This window comes from Vidua macroura, chromosome 2, assembly GCF_024509145.1.
Source record: "Vidua macroura isolate BioBank_ID:100142 chromosome 2, ASM2450914v1, whole genome shotgun sequence".
Classification (NCBI taxonomy): Eukaryota; Metazoa; Chordata; class Aves; order Passeriformes; family Viduidae; genus Vidua; species Vidua macroura.
This window is the reverse complement of record NC_071572.1, coordinates 87707336-87725925: the sequence shown is the minus strand read 5'-3', so window position 1 is coordinate 87725925 and position 18590 is coordinate 87707336. Positions and strand designations below refer to the sequence as shown.

General features: G+C 36.3%; 1 protein-coding gene across 3 annotated transcripts in view; it reads right to left on the bottom strand.

Moving 5' to 3' along the window:
- The window catches only part of AASDHPPT (aminoadipate-semialdehyde dehydrogenase-phosphopantetheinyl transferase), a 30853-nt gene that overhangs the window by 4145 nt on the left and 8118 nt on the right, over nucleotides 1-18590 (bottom strand). For all 3 annotated transcript variants that reach the window (XM_053970237.1, XM_053970236.1, XM_053970239.1), the window contains exons 3-5: nucleotides 11882-12003; nucleotides 10989-11150; nucleotides 4342-4419 (exon numbers count right to left, since the gene is read on the bottom strand). In XM_053970237.1, the coding sequence (XP_053826212.1) occupies nucleotides 4342-4419; nucleotides 10989-11150; nucleotides 11882-12003 (362 nt within the window). The remainder of the gene's footprint in view (nucleotides 1-4341; nucleotides 4420-10988; nucleotides 11151-11881; nucleotides 12004-18590) is intronic.

Below are 18590 nucleotides of genomic sequence, written 5' to 3'. Positions count from 1 at the left end.
GAGAAAGACCACCATCAAACAAATTGTACTTCGTTCTTCAGCAGATATGATTATTTGAAACAATTGTGCAAAGATTTATTCCACTAGGTGTGCCTATTTGTACTCATTTTAATACCAGTAGTCACTGATGTTTTGCATGCTTCTCTCAGACTCAGGTGCTACTTAAAAATGAAAGTGGTCACAATCAACCTGCAATTACCCATGTTAAAACCAATTAAATGTGGACTGAGATATTAGAGATGACAGTGTCACAGTCTCCATGTTAGTTTCATCACTCCAAGAAAAAAAAAAATCACATTGCAAAGAAGAAAAAATTTGGGTTTTTTTTTTTTTTTTTTGAGCACACTACTGTGCAGCCTGCTGTATGTCATCTCCAAATGTAATTGTTTGCAGACAGCAGGGCAGATAGTACAGCTTGCAAGAATCAAAGATAAATATAGCTGAGTCTTCTAAATGTGCATTTGCTGTAGCGATATATTCTTAATGTTTAATATTTCATAAAATTCAGTAGGGCTCCTCTTCAGTGGTGTTATTCAGTACATCAGACAAACTGACTCATTTTTGATGAGCCTGTCAGGGTCTCTCTGTGTGACACCACAGCCTTCTGGTGTATCAGCCACTCCTCCCAGTTTGGTGCCACCAGCAAACCTGCTGAGGGTGCACTGCACTATCATCCAGTTCATTAATGAAGATGTTACACAGGACTGGACCCAGTACTGATCACTGGTAACTGGCCTCTAACCAGACTTTGTACCTCTATCACCATACCCTTGGCCCAAACGTTAAGCCAGTTTCCAATACACCTCACAGTCTGCGTACCCAGCTCTCAGTATTTTTCTAGGAGGATCTTAGGAGAGACAGTGCCAGAGATAGATGGTACTGAAATACAGGTACACAATTACCCACTGCTCTAACCTCATCTACCAGGCCAGTCATTTCATGGCAGAAATTTACCAAGTTGATCGAGCATGACTTTCTCTTGGTGAAGCTATGCTGACTAGTCCTGATAATTTCTTTGTCCTTGCTGTGCCTGGAAATGGTGTTCAGAATTAGCTGTTCTGCTACCTCTCCAGCAATCACGGTGAAGCTTGCAGATCTGTAATTGCTTGGGTCCTCCTTCCATGTTTTCTTCCAGTCTTCAGGCACTTCTCCCAGTCCCCGTGATCAACTAAAGATTATTGAGAGGGGCCTTGCAATGCCAGCTGTATCCCATAAATATTACTGACTTACACCCATCCAGTTTGCTCAAGCATTCCCTGACATAATCCTCTTCCTCCAAGGGCGCATCTTCCTTGCTCCTTGCTCTTTCATCCCTGCAACCTGGGATTCCTGATGTCCAGCCTTGCTAATAAATACTGATGCAAAGGTGGCATTCAGCACCTCAGCCTCTTTCAACATTTGTCTTTTTGAGTAAAACCCTTTCCTTTGGCTTCTTTGCACTTAAAGAAGTGCTTCTTGTAGCTTTGAACATCCCTGGTCAGATTAAATTCTATTTGGGCTTTAGCTTTTCAAACTTCATCCCTGGATGCTCATAATATTTCTGTTTTCTTCTCATGTTACCCATTCTTGCTCCCACCCTCTGTATGCTTCCCTTTCTATGTCCAAGTTTGGCTACGAGCTCCCCTTCATCCATGCAGACCTCCTGGCCTTTTTGCCTGACTTCATATGCAGTTGAGATGGAACTCTCTTTTTGAGATGATCCTTTAATATTAAGCAGCTTTCTTGGGCTCAGCTTTCCTCTGAGGCCTTATCCCACAGGACCCTTCTTTATCCTTTGAGAAGGAGAAAGTTTGCTCTCCTCATGTTAAGGGTTGTGAGTCCTCCTCACTGCCCTAGGATCCTGAACTCCACCATCTCATGCTCTTCGAACCCTGCAGCCACAGACACATCTGTCACTCATCATGTCTATTCCTCATCCTCAGTGCACTGGTGTACAGGCACTTCAGAGGCACTCCAGCAAGTTGAGTTTCAGAAGACTTGGGGAAATTGTTCATAATTGTGCCTTGTAGACCCTTCCTTGCTTACATCCAAGTGCTGGAGGTGACTCAGTCCAAGGTCAGTTTTGAGGATGTTGTTATCCCTTTCTGTCACATCAATGTGAAGGTAGGTCAGTAAATAGGCAAAAAGCAAAAACTCTCCACTTCAGTATTTGAGCAGTAGGCTACTATTAAGAATAAATGCAGAGTCAACAAAATGGTTTGTGCTGTTGTAACAACACAAAAGAACTCTTAGCTGTCAATGCAGACTGAAAGTGAAAAAGATTGAGCTGCCTCTCACTTTATATCTTTACAGAAGCGACATGGTGTTGAGACCGTTCTGCTCATCTGACATTTTGGAGATGAGGTAAAGCTGCAGGAATGGTGCCTAGAGCCACACAAGTGACATTACAGATGCATACCAAAGCCTTAACCAAGCCTTTGAGCTAAGGAGTTGTTAACAGATGTAGTTTGAACTTCAGCATGCACTTGTCTGAAGGAAGTGTGTCCTGACTGAATGCATCACAACTCTTGTGAAGTACAGCAAGCGATCGACAAGAAACCTTGTAACCTACACAGAATTTATAAAGAATTTTAAACTCAGCCATCTTTTATTGAGACTAGCCTCACATAAAAGTCTAGATCTAGGTTAAGAGCACAGATAAATGTTCTGTTTCCTCAAGCATACAGCAGTCACTAGCATTTTGATAAGACTCTTGACACTAGAGATTTTTAATTCCAGTACATTGACATAACAATTGGTCTTTCCTGGGAATTGTAGGTACATGCTATCATTTTGTGAAGAAAGCTGAAAATAGATGTTCTGCAAGCAGGCCGTAATTAATTACTCATGTGATTGCAGAGAGGGAACAGACACAAACACTGACATTCTAAAACAATGGGGTAACATTTAAGCTAGAATGGGTAACATGTTAAGCTAGAATGAACAACTTTTTATTTTGACACATCTAGCAATAAATAGAATAATTTTTATGGTTCTTTTAAAAAGGGAGAAGGTAACGTTAATTTCCTCCATGTTTCTGTTAGAAGGAGGTCTAAAAAGGCACAATGCAACAGTACATAAATTTTCACATAATTTCCTGTCTGGGGAGTCTCAGAATGCTCTCTTGTTCTGCTTAAAATGACCTTTCTTCATTGAAGTGGGATAATGAAATTTAGGTCATCGTAAATTTAGTCAGTGGACAAGTAAGCCTTTGAGACTCTTGATTCAAAGACTTTTCATCATAACCTTTGATATCAGGACTATTTTTTCTATGATATGTTTAAGGTAAGCAACCATGATGGTGAAGGTCAATACTTAAAAATCCTGGATTCCTGCTTAAGTATGTCCTGCCAAAAAAAATGCACATAATTTCTTTAAAAATATTTGTCCACTGATTTATCACAGTAAATCCTCAAAGGGAATTTCATACCTCTTTTTCTCAATCTAACCAATACTAATTAAAAGGTCTGCCTCCCTTTGTTATCCAGGAACATAGACTTTGTTACCATGATAGTGTGCATTACTACTTTCATGCTTTTAACCATTCCTATACTATTTTTATTTTTTTCCTAGTTCCTGGTAGAATCTTTGTATCCAAATAACAGAAAACAACTAACCAATTTTCTTGTGAGCAACTAGAACACCAGAGAAAAATCTGGCAATTTGTCACACTCACATTTGCTGACTGGCTGTTTTGGCTACAATTTGCCAATCTGCCTGTCCCTTAAATTTGACTTTTATTGCTATTTTCATGACTAAGGTCTTTTTTAAATTACACAGAAAATCATGAAAAGCTTTTAAGTTGCTTTTCTCTTTCTCTCTATAGAGACACCACATGGAATGAAGACTAACACTGCTGTTCTTCCCATCTGTTGGTTGTTGCTGCTTGTCTCAAGGGTTATCTTGTCATAATGGTGTTTGAGCGATGGATCTGCTCTGGGATACAAGCACTGACAGTTGCCCACTAAAATCAACTTGGTGAGGTGTCACACAAGTTTAGCAGTCCAGATTGGTTCACTGTTTCCATTTCCCTCTGTGAAAACAATCTTTCCCACATGAGTACTAGCAGGCCGTGACAAAAACCACGTAATCTTCTCTTGAATGAACACATAGAATACATGCATTACAGACTTGACATTATCTGTTGCTGTCCTCTGAAACTATTTCTCCTTCACAGACTCCTGAAATAGGCACAACAGAACTAGAGGAAACATGTCAGTAGTACTGCTTGGTTCTGGCTAATGCCATGCCTAAGATAAGCCTTCTTCTAGGCCCTGTATATGAGATGACACACTCTTAGCTACAGCCTAAGTTTATATTCAAATGATCACCAAGAGATGAAACTGATTCACAATTCCTTACATCAGAATCCTTCTGTACAAATCCCTCCTGTTTCCCAAGTGCCACTGCAACATGATGATTATTATCCAAGCGGGTTTCCTAGTAAAGATGAAAAATGGCAATGTAAATACATTTTCTTTACTCTGTTTCTAGAGTATAGACTATATAAGTGTTTAGAATATGGTTCAGAACAATAACACAAGATCATATAAAATATTTTAAAATAATGACATTCGAAAAACAATAGTATTTTAGCAATTTTGCTGAAGAGCTCAATGATGCAGACACATTAAAACATTCACAGGTCTGAGGACAGATTACCATAGGTGACCACCACCTTATCCATTTGTAGATATTTGTATTTAAGCTTGTGACCTGAGCATTCCTTTATCAGTCCCTTCTAAGTCTCAAACCACATAACCCATCTTAGCTATCCTTTCTCAGTGAGATGACCTGCGAACCTCAAGGAGGTATTCTGAAAAACAGTGATGTCAGTGTAAACTTAAACCATTGGCTCTCCCTCTTGGTTTCAGACAGCATGTAAGAGCACAACTTTGAATTCCTGACATAGTCTGAGTACTGCTATGTGTAAATACGAATCAACATTTTTAGATGTATAACTATATATTTAGTAATATAGATTTTACCAATTTAACAGTTTGGTTTGAAAGTGTTTTCTTCTAGAAAGACTAAAAATTCATCCTAAGCAATTTCAGGAAAAGAATCCCGAAGACTTTTACTGTTTCTGAATAACGCTTATTCTACAGCCAAGCCATAATTCCACTGACTTTTAAAAATATATATATCTAAGGGGATGAAATAAAAATTTCCCTGCTTATTTATTCTAAAGTATTCATGTAAGTTTTGCACTTTCTAAACTAGAACTCAAGAATAACAAGAATTTTACCTAGGAAGATGATCCAATATTGCCATTAATCTGAAAATTGGAAAGTCATTGGGATATTCTCCTGGGACTTAAATCTGAATCTCCAATTTTGGCTTCCTTGGGAAATATTCTGACTGCACTATATTATAATATAAAGAAAGCACCATAATTTCCTCCTGTTTCCTCTCACAGGTTGTTGGTTGCCTCATTTTTCACCCCATTTAATCTAAGGAAAATGTCTTTTAGAATAATAGTATCAGTGTGCATCAGGATTTTCTACAGTTCATCTACTACACAGAATTTTCAAAGGCTTCAGTTGCCAGGATACCATTTCTGTATTTCTGTGATTCCAACAGCCCTGTGCATATACATATATATATATATATATATATAAAAATAAAAATAAATAATAATAATAATAATAATAAAAAATATATATATAAAAGCCAAGCTATTCAGCTCAAATCTACTCAGCCCAGCTCAGCTGAGGCAGCAGCTGCTCCAGGCTTGTGTAGCACCAGGACAACTGTAAAGTTGGGGGATGTTTCTGACGAACATGTATGCCTTGGCTGAGAGGTGCTGGTGAGGAAATAGAACTATGCCTTTACTTTGATCTCTTCAGCACCAAAACTGTGCCTATTTCACAGCTTTTGCAGTGAACTTTAGAACCCTCACCTACTTAAAAAAAAAACCCATCAAACTCATCTTGTCATACCTTTCTGCAAAGTGCTAGTAAGAAAATTAATATTTTTATTCTGTCTAGATTAAGAAAAATATTTAATATAAGAAACACTAAAAAACCTACAGCATGAGCAGTACTTTACATGACTGCAAGAGCTATAAATGTACTTCCTATGGGGTATTTTACTGGGTTTTCCACTCCTTTACTAGGATACTTAAAGTAAGTCAAGCATAAAGAATGCTATCTTGGAGGTAACCACTTGTAATCAGTGTGCATATTTCCTTAACTTCCTCAAAAATAAGAAAGACCATGAATATTAAACGCCTGATCAGGTGTTGCTAAACCATTTCTATAGTTCTGGGGTGGCGGTGCTTTGTGTTCTTCTAGATGGAAAAAAAATCGTATAATCCCTTTTTAATCACTTCATTTTCCACCCTTCTTTCATTTTTTTGCATGTCCAAGAGATCAAAGACAGATCAGAACAGAGGGCACAATACAGCACATTCAGCAGTGGCTTACACCTGTAATCAGAAATCTGCAAACAGCTTTAAGCACAGAATTTTCTTTTTGTGAGGTCAACTTATATTACTTGTTTGTTCAACTAAAAATATACTATACATACTATTTTACATATTGTTAGCAAAATAATGTTTTTTTTTTTTTTCAGTTCAAAGCTGCATTTATCAGGCAGTGATTATTTAGATAGACCTTCCCTGCAGATACCCTGCCCAATGAACAGTGAATGAAAAAGGTTCCATTTAATTTATTTCATGTATCCTCTGTGGTCACAAGAGACTTTTCAGCATCTTATAATAAAACATAAACTACGCCCTTCATCTATCTTTGCTGTTTCACAGCAATGTAAATCCAAGTGAAATACAGAAAGGAACATCTTTCCTGGCCTTTACTAGTGGCCAGCAAAAACCTTAAGCAATGGAATTAATGAAACATACTGAAACTATAAAAAACAGTGGATCAGCTTGTTTCCCTGGAGATATTGCTATACCAGCTTATAAAATTACTATCTTAAATGGAAATAGATGATTAACAAAAAGAGGACAATCCTATAGAATTCCTTCAGGGTAGAGAGTTTGTTTTGTTAAGATTCCTCTCTATAAACCAGAAGACATATAATGGGCCAAAATTTGTTTTTGTCTGCACAAAACAGAAGTGTTACTAGAGCACACAGAGATTTACAATGATCTCATTTCAAAGACTCGGCAGAATGATGTGTCTGGAATTCAAATTATTATGAATTCACTCAACAACAGACAGCTTATGATGAAACAGTACCTTCCCAGCCAGCAGAACTGATTGATGAGTAAATCTAGTTGGATTAGCTAGTCTTAGAAATGAAAGTTTCTATTATTATTTATTCCTGACAATGCAACAGGATTAACTTCTCTTACTGAGGGTGAAAGATGCCAACTACAGTTGCACACCAGCAATTACTAAATATATTTCAAATTGACCCAGGTAATCTCTCTTTAAAATTCATGTTCTGGAAGTAATTTATTTGCATATAAACAAACCAAGGAAATATTTGTTGTGAAAAAATGCAAAAAGTTATCTGTGCAACAGCAGTCCTGCCAGATGATTCTTAATGCCAGAGCAAAATTTAGGATAAATCATGTGCTTTCTGTATTAAATAATTGTATCCAAAGTTGAGGTAGGTACAAAAACAAATGTGTTATGTCTTATTTAAGATTCTTCTTTAATATTGATTCCAGTAAGGACTATCCAGTTATTCTGCCTGATCAATTGTACACAACTGGGACTAATAAGAAAAGGGTCACAAATATATTTAACATTTTGCAAATGACTAACTAGGAATTTATTTTTCATCATCTCTTAGAATGGCTTATATTGGAAGGAACCTCAAAGATCATCCCAGGGACACCTTCCACTAGACCGGGTTGCTCAGGGCCCCATCCAATCTAGCCTTACACACTTCCAGGGATGGGGCATCCACAAGTTCCCTAGGAAACCTTTTTCTGTGCCAATATAGTTCCAGTGGCAGTATATTTTTCCATATTTAAGATCTGCTACAAATCTGTCTATCTTATAAACTTACATTGATCTCTTTAAATGATAGAACTTATCATAACTGTTTTCTATCAACTTTGTTCATTTTTACTAGAATTAACTACTATTTCATTCTTGTCATAGTAGTAGGCAGCTCATATCACTCAGCCTCCTCACTGGCAGGGCGTTATGAGAAACTGGAGTCCTTGACTTTGTTTCAATGTGTTAAGAGCACTATTCTCATCCTGAATTCAAAACACTGCACTATGCCTGCTACTAAGAAGAAAATTAACTGTACCAGAGATGAAACTAGGACAATTTTCCAAGTTTATTTTCTTCAAAGGAAGTAAATGCAGCATATAGAATTACCCATAATAACAATCATCATCACCATCATCATAATGACTCCATCCTAAATCAACACCCTGACAAAATACTGTTATCTCTCTTCACTGGGCTAGCTGTCCTTTAGTTATTGCCAAACAAAGTCACCTTTTCAAAATGAGGAAAGCATGTACTGTCTACACGAATAAAGCATATTCAACATATATAGCAGACATGTAATATATGTCATAGAGCAATATACAAAAACAAGACCCCAAAGCTAAATCCTTCCATCAAGACCAAACAAGAAGAGCCTGTTTCTGATCAACTGCCTTCCATTCAAGCCAAAAAAAGTGGGGTGTGAATGAGGGCAAAGATACTTCGAGCAAAACTAAATCCTTGGTAAAAGGACCACACAAAGTCAACTACAAAACAAAGTAGTTAACTTGGTATTTACAATGAAAGAGGAGAAACCTTTTTCCACTGTTCACAGAAAATTCTATCTAGAATTTTAATTGGCTTTGCTCTGACTGTGAACAGTTACAGGGTGTCTAAATAATGCTAACTTTGATTTGTTCTGATTCATTAGTATTTCTCTTGACCTTTTAGTCATGACAAGTATAAGGTGGAGGATCTTTTCCTGGTCTTTATGAATTTAAAGTTATCTTTTTTATATTACATGGTATTTTCTGAAGAAGATTTCAGAATATTTTTGTGTAATTTAAATGGATAAAATCCCCTCTATTTCTCCCTTCCATTTTTAGTAAATTAGCTCCTTTTTAAAACTGAAATGAATCAATCAAAAATATGTGATAATTGAATTTTAAACAGTCTTGCTCTCATTGATCACTTCCTTTCACTAAGATATAGGTAGTTCTGAAATGTAGAAGCGAGCCATTATATTTTTTTATTTGATAGACAAAGCTCCCTAAAGTAAAATTGGCACAACAGGGAACCTAAGAAAAGACTGTATCAGAAATATGTAGTCTTACAAGTGACTCTTTCAGATTTCTCAAAATTAGTGTTTTCAACTAAAAAGTTATTTCAAAAATCTGACGAGACCAAAAGAAAGAATCTTCTAAGTAAGAAAATGGACATAAAATTTTAAAAAAACTTGGGAAAAGACAAAATAGTAAAGCAATGCTTAATTTTAAACTCTCCAGAGATTGGTAACTGAAAAACATTTTATTTATTTAATTTTAATGAATGTTGATATTTAAATGAAATTATATCCCAATTGAGCTTGTATTTAAAGGAAACTTGATATTAAGCCCTTTCTTTGAAATACAAGAATCTGCCTCATTATAATGCTGCACTCTTGGGAAGCAGGTGAGCAAATGTGGAAGTGGAGACATTCCTCAGACAAAAACTGCATGGATGTTCTAGCAGTAATTACTAAGTAATAAGGAAAATCCAAAGAATTAGAAAGCATTTAAGTATTACAGGGAGCTATCTGCATCATCATCTCCAGACTATTTCTGTCAATCAACCACAGGCACATCAAAGACCAAAATCAGGAGTTCCAGCATTCAATGAAGACAGGCAGATGCTCCCTTGGCCATGGGACACTGCAGTAACACAGAAAGCTTTCTGGTACAGGACGTATCACAGGCTTTCCCAATAACTTCTTTTGCCAGTGCAATTCCAACTAGTGAATTTCATGACATACTAATATTGCTATACTATATAGGAATTGAGTAAGAGGACTGACTTAGTATGCACAGACTTGTAACACAAAATCAAAAATGGACAGGAATGCTGAATGGAGGAATGAACTGTGAAGAAAGAAACTTATACTCTGAAGTTAAACATTACTGGAACATTCATTCTTTCATACCATGTGCACAGGGTACATGTAGTTTGTATACTAAAGAAAATAAACATAAAGCATAAATTTGTCACTTAGACAGCTCTATTGGAACAGCTGTCTCCAACAATACAAGTATTTTCAAAATGCAAATATGTATTTGAAACTGAATAATCTTAATGAAAAGTGCACTTGACAGTTTGTTCCATTTTTTGCTTTGTTTCAAGGGCTTGAACAAACATGCCTCAGGGGCGTAGAGAAATGGGATTGTAATTTAATTTGGTCTTAAAGCTTGATTTTTAGGTAATTAAATAATTTGAGATAATTATGAATCGGAATCATATCAGCTGGAAAACACCTTCAACACCAGCAAGTTCCAACTGTTAACCAGCACTGCCAGGTCCATCAGTAAACATGTCCCTCTCAGTTTTTCCCCTATGTATCCTTTAAATTACACAAGATGATACTGATAATTTCTTACCAAATCTGGAAGGATAGATGTTTTAGTGATAAGTCCCAATAACTCTGAAGAAGGAAAACAGAAGCCCAAACCCCAGGACTCAGACTATTGAGATCAACAATTCTAGATCAACTGATGAAGAACTAGATGATGAACTTAGAGATGTTCAAGAAATCAGGTCTGAATATATTTCTGTGAACTTCCTGCATACCTTAGGATGACGTTCCCAGAGTGCAGGAAATATATTCCAGGCACAGGAAAAATAAAAAGACATTATAACAAATCCATATATGGGATGTCCTTGCAATCTTAAAAAAATTCTTTAAAATGCTGCAGATTTACATCCTCAGTTTTGATTAATATAAGCTCAATGGGGTTATACAAAAGAAAGATGTGAATTTGTAATTTAAAAAAAAAAATCCAACACGCAATGCAACAATAAGGAGTTGAGACTGCTTATCACTAATGAAAACATGTTCTTTACCTCAAATATCCACTCCTCTTCTTTTTCTCCATCCAGAAGCATTTTTGTATCCTTATACACCTTCCCTATTTCCAGTTGTAATGGAGACACATTAAATTCAATTCTTTGCAAGTTAAAGCCAATTCCAACTCCAATAGCCTTTAAGAAGCTTTCTTTTAAGGCCTAAAAGACATAAAAATGTATTTTATTTACACTGGCTACAAACTGTTTTTTAAACTGCTATTTACTGTTCTACAAACATTACTTCTGAGCACACACTGCAAACAAAATAAATTTAAGACTTATACTACTAAATATGAGGGTAGACTGATGAAATTATCAAGAGAAAAAGTTATCAGCATAGTTTATACCCAGCCTAACCAGCTGCAATTAAAATAAATATGCAATTGAAATTACTCAGAAGCACATACAGATATGTGTATGTGAATATGAATGCTTTACCTTGTTCTGGCTATGTTTTTAATACTACTAATAAATCCCATTGGAAATATCAGCTGTACCATGGTTCTCAAAGTTGTTCTGATATTAAAATAATCACTGAAATATAAAGTCCAAGAATATCTCCACATGAAATAGTATCAGGTAGCACCAGGGGTGTTTAGATTGGATAATGGGAGAAACTTCCTCATCAAACAGTTTTTCAAGCACTGGAATAAACTGCCCAGGGAAGTGGTTGAGTCATCCTGAAATTCTTTAAAATATGGATAGAGGTGGTGCTTAGGGACATAGTTTAGTGGTAGATTTGGTAATCTTAGATGTCCTTTTCAACATAAACCATTCTATGATTCTATGCAACTACAGAAAGATTACATTTTTACTATGATGAAAATAAAAAATTATATCAGAAAAGAATGTGAACATTTGCAGACTTTGAATAGGAAAAGAAGTATTACCCAGTGCCGATAAAACATATCCAGCTGCATCCATTCATTACTCATTGACTTGATTACATCCCACTCTGTTTCAGTAAACTGTCGCTTCATTATGTGAAAGAAATTTGGAATTGAGCTACTACCTATAAATCAGACAGAGATATTTACAGAAATTTTAACAGAGTAGTAATAATAAGCAAATGAATTACCTCACATTATGGCTCTAGAAAAAAATCGTAAGTAAAGAAAAATTATGAACCAACTCTGCTCCACAATTTGAATTTATAGTGCCTCAAAGCAGTGAGCTGATGGTTGTTCAGGATGCAGCATCTCCAGCATTCTCTAAAAGGCAAAGTATTTAACCAATGATAATTTTATATAAACATAAAAAATTTATATTCAATACAATAGTAGGATATACAGTCTCTGGCATCTGACAGCTTGATCTAGTAACATTTTATAAAATAGCATGCTGTTTGTCAAAATTTATCAAGCTATTCTGCCTCCCACCTATGCTGGGATACAGAAGAAACACTTTTTTAAGCACTTAGAGAAGCACAGTCTTCTGAATTTATCACACACATATTAAGCTATTTGGATTGGATTTATTCTGGAAGAAAAATGTGGGTAGAGAGGTGCCCATAATAACAGCAAGAAATACACCAATGGAACCCTCCAAAAAACCCAGCCTCAAACTACCAAACCTTCAAATCCTTAAATTTAAGCTTCCTCTAAAAATAATCACAGCTGTGTGGCACTGCAGCAGCTCTTTGGGGGCTATACCACTTTTCCCCACTAGTCCAAATTTACCTTATAGAAGACACTACAGTGTGTAGTTATATTGATCAATGGCATTTCTATAGTACCTTGAAATCTGTGGACCTTGTTACAAGCTTGGCTACCCATAGCCTATGTTAATCAGTATCCCATGCAAGCTTCCAGCTGGGAAGTCCAGCTGGGCTTACAGGTGGCAAAAGAGACAATGGCAGAAAATAACCTCTTTTCTCTAGTAGGGATAATAAAAATCTGGATAGAGACAATTCCATATATTGAGACAATTTCTTTGATAGGTTACTCAATGTTCTTACTAAAAATATAACATCAGTCATATCTAATCCAAAACATTTTCCCCCTCCTAATACCATGCTACTTTGGAGAACCCACTCACTAAATAATTGCTTAAGATGCATATTCTAACTGTAGTTGTGCCAGTAATTCTTTGAGTTGACTGGGCAAGGAACTTTCCTTTTCTATGCTCATGTTCCCCATCCTAAACCAGGGGTAAAGGCATCAAGCCTTCTCTATAAAATGGTTCTCTTCTACAGATATCTAAGCAGTAAATAAAAACAGGTACAGCAGTAATAACTGATCTGAACAAATGTTACAATGATTACAATCTGAACAATCTGAACAATGTTACACTAAAGCACACATTCAGGTTTTCTCACAATTTCCAAACCATACTGCAGTCTGACATACATGTCCCACAAGACATGGCAGTGACACTTCAGAGATGCCCTCAATTGCAGAATTTTGAGACAGTTGCAGCACTTAGCTAATGGAATGATCCAGAATAGTCTAAGGACAGTACTAACTCTCCTCTGGAGAAAATAACAGTAGAAGAAAAAAGCAACCACAATGTTATGTATGCCGATGAATTACTGAGGCAAATTCTATATCCATCTACTTACACAATCCAACTTCCCTGAAACAAAAAAAAAAAAAAAGAAAAAAAAAATCGTTGAACTTGGAGAAAGGTATTTTCTTTTACCTCTGTGTTTGTATGGTCCATTTTACAAACAAATAACTACAAATAATTAATACCTGCTCTAGACAATCCACATTTTTTCCCCCTTCTCTCTTTTCTTGAATATTTAAGACAACAGTGATAAGGCTCCAGCCTGTTCTTGTGATTCAAACTACAAAACATTCCATAATGTCCTGGTGTACCCTTCCTCCTCTATTACTTTCAGAGAGCCCTCCTCCTTTCTATAACCCAGGACTACCAGAGAAAACCACATAAGACTACTCACACTACACCACCTTCAGCATGGTACATAAAGGTTCCTGCGTTGTCAGTCCTGCTATCCCAGCTTCATCACATGTGGTGAATACACTTGATGCTTAAACCATTTAGTACACCAAGTGCATATCAAATCCATATGCTACTGCTTTCTTCCTCATTGTTCACCCCTTTTATTGCCCTAGGTTTCTTCAACTGTTCAGCTACCCTTCTCAACACTCATGCTCAAATTCACATTGTGCTTTCCCCTCCACTCCCACCTTCTGTCAAGTTCCTCCTTTGAAAATCTCGGGCATCACTTTGTCCTTAAGTGCACTCACTCCCCATTTCCTTAAGGCAGTACAGCTGCTCTGCTCTGAGGAACAGATCAGAGGACTTAGGATTCCTGTTCTCCACAAGTTACCTGCAGTACCATAGCCTGCCTAGTCCATTCCCCCCTATTTGCTTCACTAACAGAGAAAGACAGATTTACAAAACCATGGGGAAAATGTAGGTTGAAAAGGACCTTTGGAGACCACCTGGTCTAACCTTCTGTTGAAAAACAGAGCCTTATGTTGGGCTACCCAGGGCTCTGTCAAGCAGAGTATTTCACCCCTTCTCTGGGGAACCTAGTCCAGTATTCTGCTGTTCTCATGGTGCAGACTTGTTCTACAGAGACAGAACTCCCCCGGAAGCAACCTGAGCCTTCTGCCTTTTGCCCTGTTCCAGTGCATCCTCATGAAGACAACTATGTACATCCTCTCTGCACCTACATTTCAGGGAGGCTGTGATTAGATTACCCTCTTTAGAGCTTTCACCTCTTCAGGTTCAACAAACCCAGCTCCACCAGCATTTTTACATTAGTCAAGTTCCCCAACCCTCTAATCACCTTGGTGTGTCCCTTTGCTAAACATTCTTCAATTTTCCCATGTCTCTCATGACATAGGAGAAATGAAGGAGACAAAACTAGAAGCAGCAGAAAGTTTCTGTTTAAATGCTATGTTTTTTGCTTTTAGTTTGATTTAAAAACACAGACTCAAGTTGTGGTCAACTACTTGCCACAATTTCTAAAAAACTTTCTTTGAAAGAACTGGAACAAGTCCATACAGCAATTAATTATTTGGTTTTAAATTTGCATTTCTAAAGTAGCTCCCCTTCATCAACTTGTTTCAGAAATAAACTGACTTCTTAAGTACTTCTTAGTCAGGAAATAGAGTTCTTCAAAATAACAAACTAACTCCTTTTAGTGCTGAGCATTAATTATATTGCTGTCTCTGATTTTAAAATACATGCCTTGTTAATAAACATCAGCTCCTTAAGAGTATCAACTGAGTAATCTTTTAAAAATTGCATTCTAGTCATTAAAAATAAAACCTAAACCCAAAGTTAAGTTTCTTCATTAAATTATAAGCACACAACACCCTGGAAATTTCAGGAAGAGTGATGAGAGGAAATAGTGAGTGATACTGGAAAAAAGACTCCAGTATTAAGCCTGGAAAGTAAACATGCTATATACAGGTAAGCGTGTGTGTTCCTGTGTATACATATGTGTCTGCATTTTGGACTTTTTGTGTGAGCTATTTACATTAATACATAATGCCATGTTTTCCAGTGCAATGACAACTAGGTTTTTGTTAATTTTTTTTAAAGACTAGGCAAAAAAAATGCTTTGCATTTTCCCTGTAGAACAGTAATATCACAGACCAGATATAAAAGACTGATTTTAAAAAGAGGCAGGAGTGAAAAATAAGAAGACAGACTATATTTTCTAGTCCTGTTTGCAAATGCACTGTAGAAATAGTACATAAATACACAATCATTTCCCCCCCATTCTTCTACCTGCTAAAGAATCCCAACAAGCTGCATTTGTAGGAAGATAAAAGCAATCAGAATTAAGATCCATGTAAACTCTGATGCTATTAATAGTGAAAATTACTACCTATAAGGCTAATACAGAAATTTTTTACATTTTTACAAACATCAGGTTAATCATAAATCAGCTTTGGTAACACAGCGTATACTTCACAAAGGCAGGGTGCAAACTTGTACCAAAAATTATTAGAACCATGCCATGCATTCTCAAAAACAATGAGAAGAGTAGATGACTGACCACCTTCACTTCAGGTTTTATGAGTTTACAGTCTTCAACTTTGTTTGGTCAGATACAAACAAACTAGCTTATAAAGCTACTACTGCCAGCTCATTGATCAACTAATCTCCTGAAAAAACACAACAAACAAAACCAAACCCAAACAAACACTCAAAATGAAAATATGAAACAAATGCCAGAATGCAAACAACCTCCTCATCAACTTGGACTGCATAAAAGAAACAGGTCAGTGATTAAGAACTAATACCTAATCAATACAATACGTTCACTTTCAGATGGAAAACATGTAAAGTGGCAGTGTGACACCTCATACATAGCAAAACAAACAACTGAAGCATGAACAGCTCAATCTACCTAATAATGTGAAACACAAGATAGCTATGAAGTTTCTAAACTAACCCACTGTATTGGATGAATGTTTCAAGTCCTGGACTCTTGGGCTGACAAGAGCCTTCTTTTAGTGTAGGACCATATTTGATCATATTTTACATCTCTAAAGGAAACCAAAGTAACCTGATACAGAGAAAACATTTCTTCTGCAACAGATGCCCAAGCCCTAATTGTTTATTAATAGCAACTAATCCTTGTACAGACATTTAGAAACAACACAAGGCAAATAATTAGTGAGATAAATGACTACCTTACAAGAACCAGATAGAACATTAACAATGGATGTTACCTCAATCTACTAGCTCACACAGCTTTTGTGTGAATTGGAAATTGGATTTACATTCTCTGACCTCCACACTTCCTGTCAGTATCCTGCAATTTTCCCAATTCCATGTATGTTAAACATCTATTCTCGTCATGTTAACGTTGATGTGTTTTATCTTGGCATACACCAGAGAAGCACTAACTCTTAAATGCCTGAAAATTTGACATTGCCTCCTATGAGTTACTCAACATTTCGAGATTATAAAAATGTCAATCTGGAAAATTCAGTCATAAGGAGACTGAAATAATTTGATAATGTTTTGATATTTTCTTTGCAGATAGCATCATTAAGTCTCTGCAATATTAGAGAAATTGCTAAGGTTTCAATTGCATTAATGTGGTTGGGTCTAACAGCAGTGATGAAGATTTAAGCAAGCTGCCTTGATAGTCAATGTAAAACAAAAGGAAGTAAAGAGTCATAATGGCTTAGATAACTCTAAAACTTGACTGGAAAAACAGCAGCTATGACTTGGTTAAAAAAAAACCAAAATAAAATTAAAAGCTGTTAACAGCATACCTCATAGCTGATCAATTTAAAGACAGGTAGCACACTGTCTGCAACAGATTCATGCTTTTTGCAATTTATTCTGAAAATTTAAAAAAAAAAACCCAGATCCTCTAAATTTTTGTTCAGACTCCAGAATATTTCTACATGCTCTTTCCATACCAAACATTCAGCTGAAATATACACTTGCTATTGAAGAGCTTGCAGTCAAACACACCAGGGTGCAAGCTCATGGTTGTATCTTACCTCTGAGTGGAGAAAATAAAAGCATTTAAAATACAAAAGGTCTTAATCACCAAGATGACTCAGGGACCTCAAATTCTTTGAGAAAAATGCACTTACAACTAAAAAGTGATAGCAAATAAGATAATGAGCAGTAATAACATAAGAAATTTCTTAACTTGTGTTTGCCAACTCTTATACCTTTTACTTGCTTGAGTTCTTTCCAAGAAGTTGTGTGACCAAAGCTAGCAGAGCTCTAGGTAGCCACAATATTTCAGCAAGAACAAAAATGACCCCACAAAAAAGACATTTTAATCAGTTTTTTATTATAGAACATATATCAGTTACAGCAATCACTGCATTGCCAGAACAGCAGGAACTCTACTTCCTTTCAACAGTTAAGACGTTATGCTGCATCACACTAGAACACAAGCCCAAAATCTAAATAAACATAAAAATACACTTTTCTTTATAAAGCAAGTCATGAGGACACAACCACAGATGTAAAAAAAAAGTCCAGGTGGTGTCTGACAATCTATAGTGTTACACTACATAGTACTACCAAGCCACCAGATGTCTGAGAAGTTTTATTACATTTTATGAAGTAATATACTAGAATGTCTTTCTGCACATTCAGAGATATTGAAATAACTTAATATCATTTAATTAAACCTACAACTTAATATCATTTACTAGTCCAAGAAAATACATAAGCAAAAAAAAAAAAAAAAAAAAATCACATATAGCAGATCTCCATTTCACAGTTTGTAAAGCAGGAAAAGTTAGGTATTTCGTGACAGTGTAGCTATAGGGAATGCACACCCGTCTTTAAGAAGCTAACACCACTGCAGAACCTGGGGTTGCATTGGAATCCAGCTGGTACTTGGTATATAAAATACCATACTGGATAAAAGGGGTGGGGAGGTAGCCAATTCTCAGTACCTAAGTCATCCTCATCTTCCATATGAATTTCACTACATGATTCACACTTTCTAACACCTCCTTCATCTGACTAATGCAAATTTTTCCTGGGAAGCTCTGAGACCTTAGAAAGCACAAGCTGATTCAAACTGAGCTGGTTTCCCTTAAACGGTCTGATGAGAGATGTCTCCTCTAAATTTGGTGTGGAAATGGTCCTCAGTATTGAGACACAGACTCTGGGACTATGTCCTTCAAC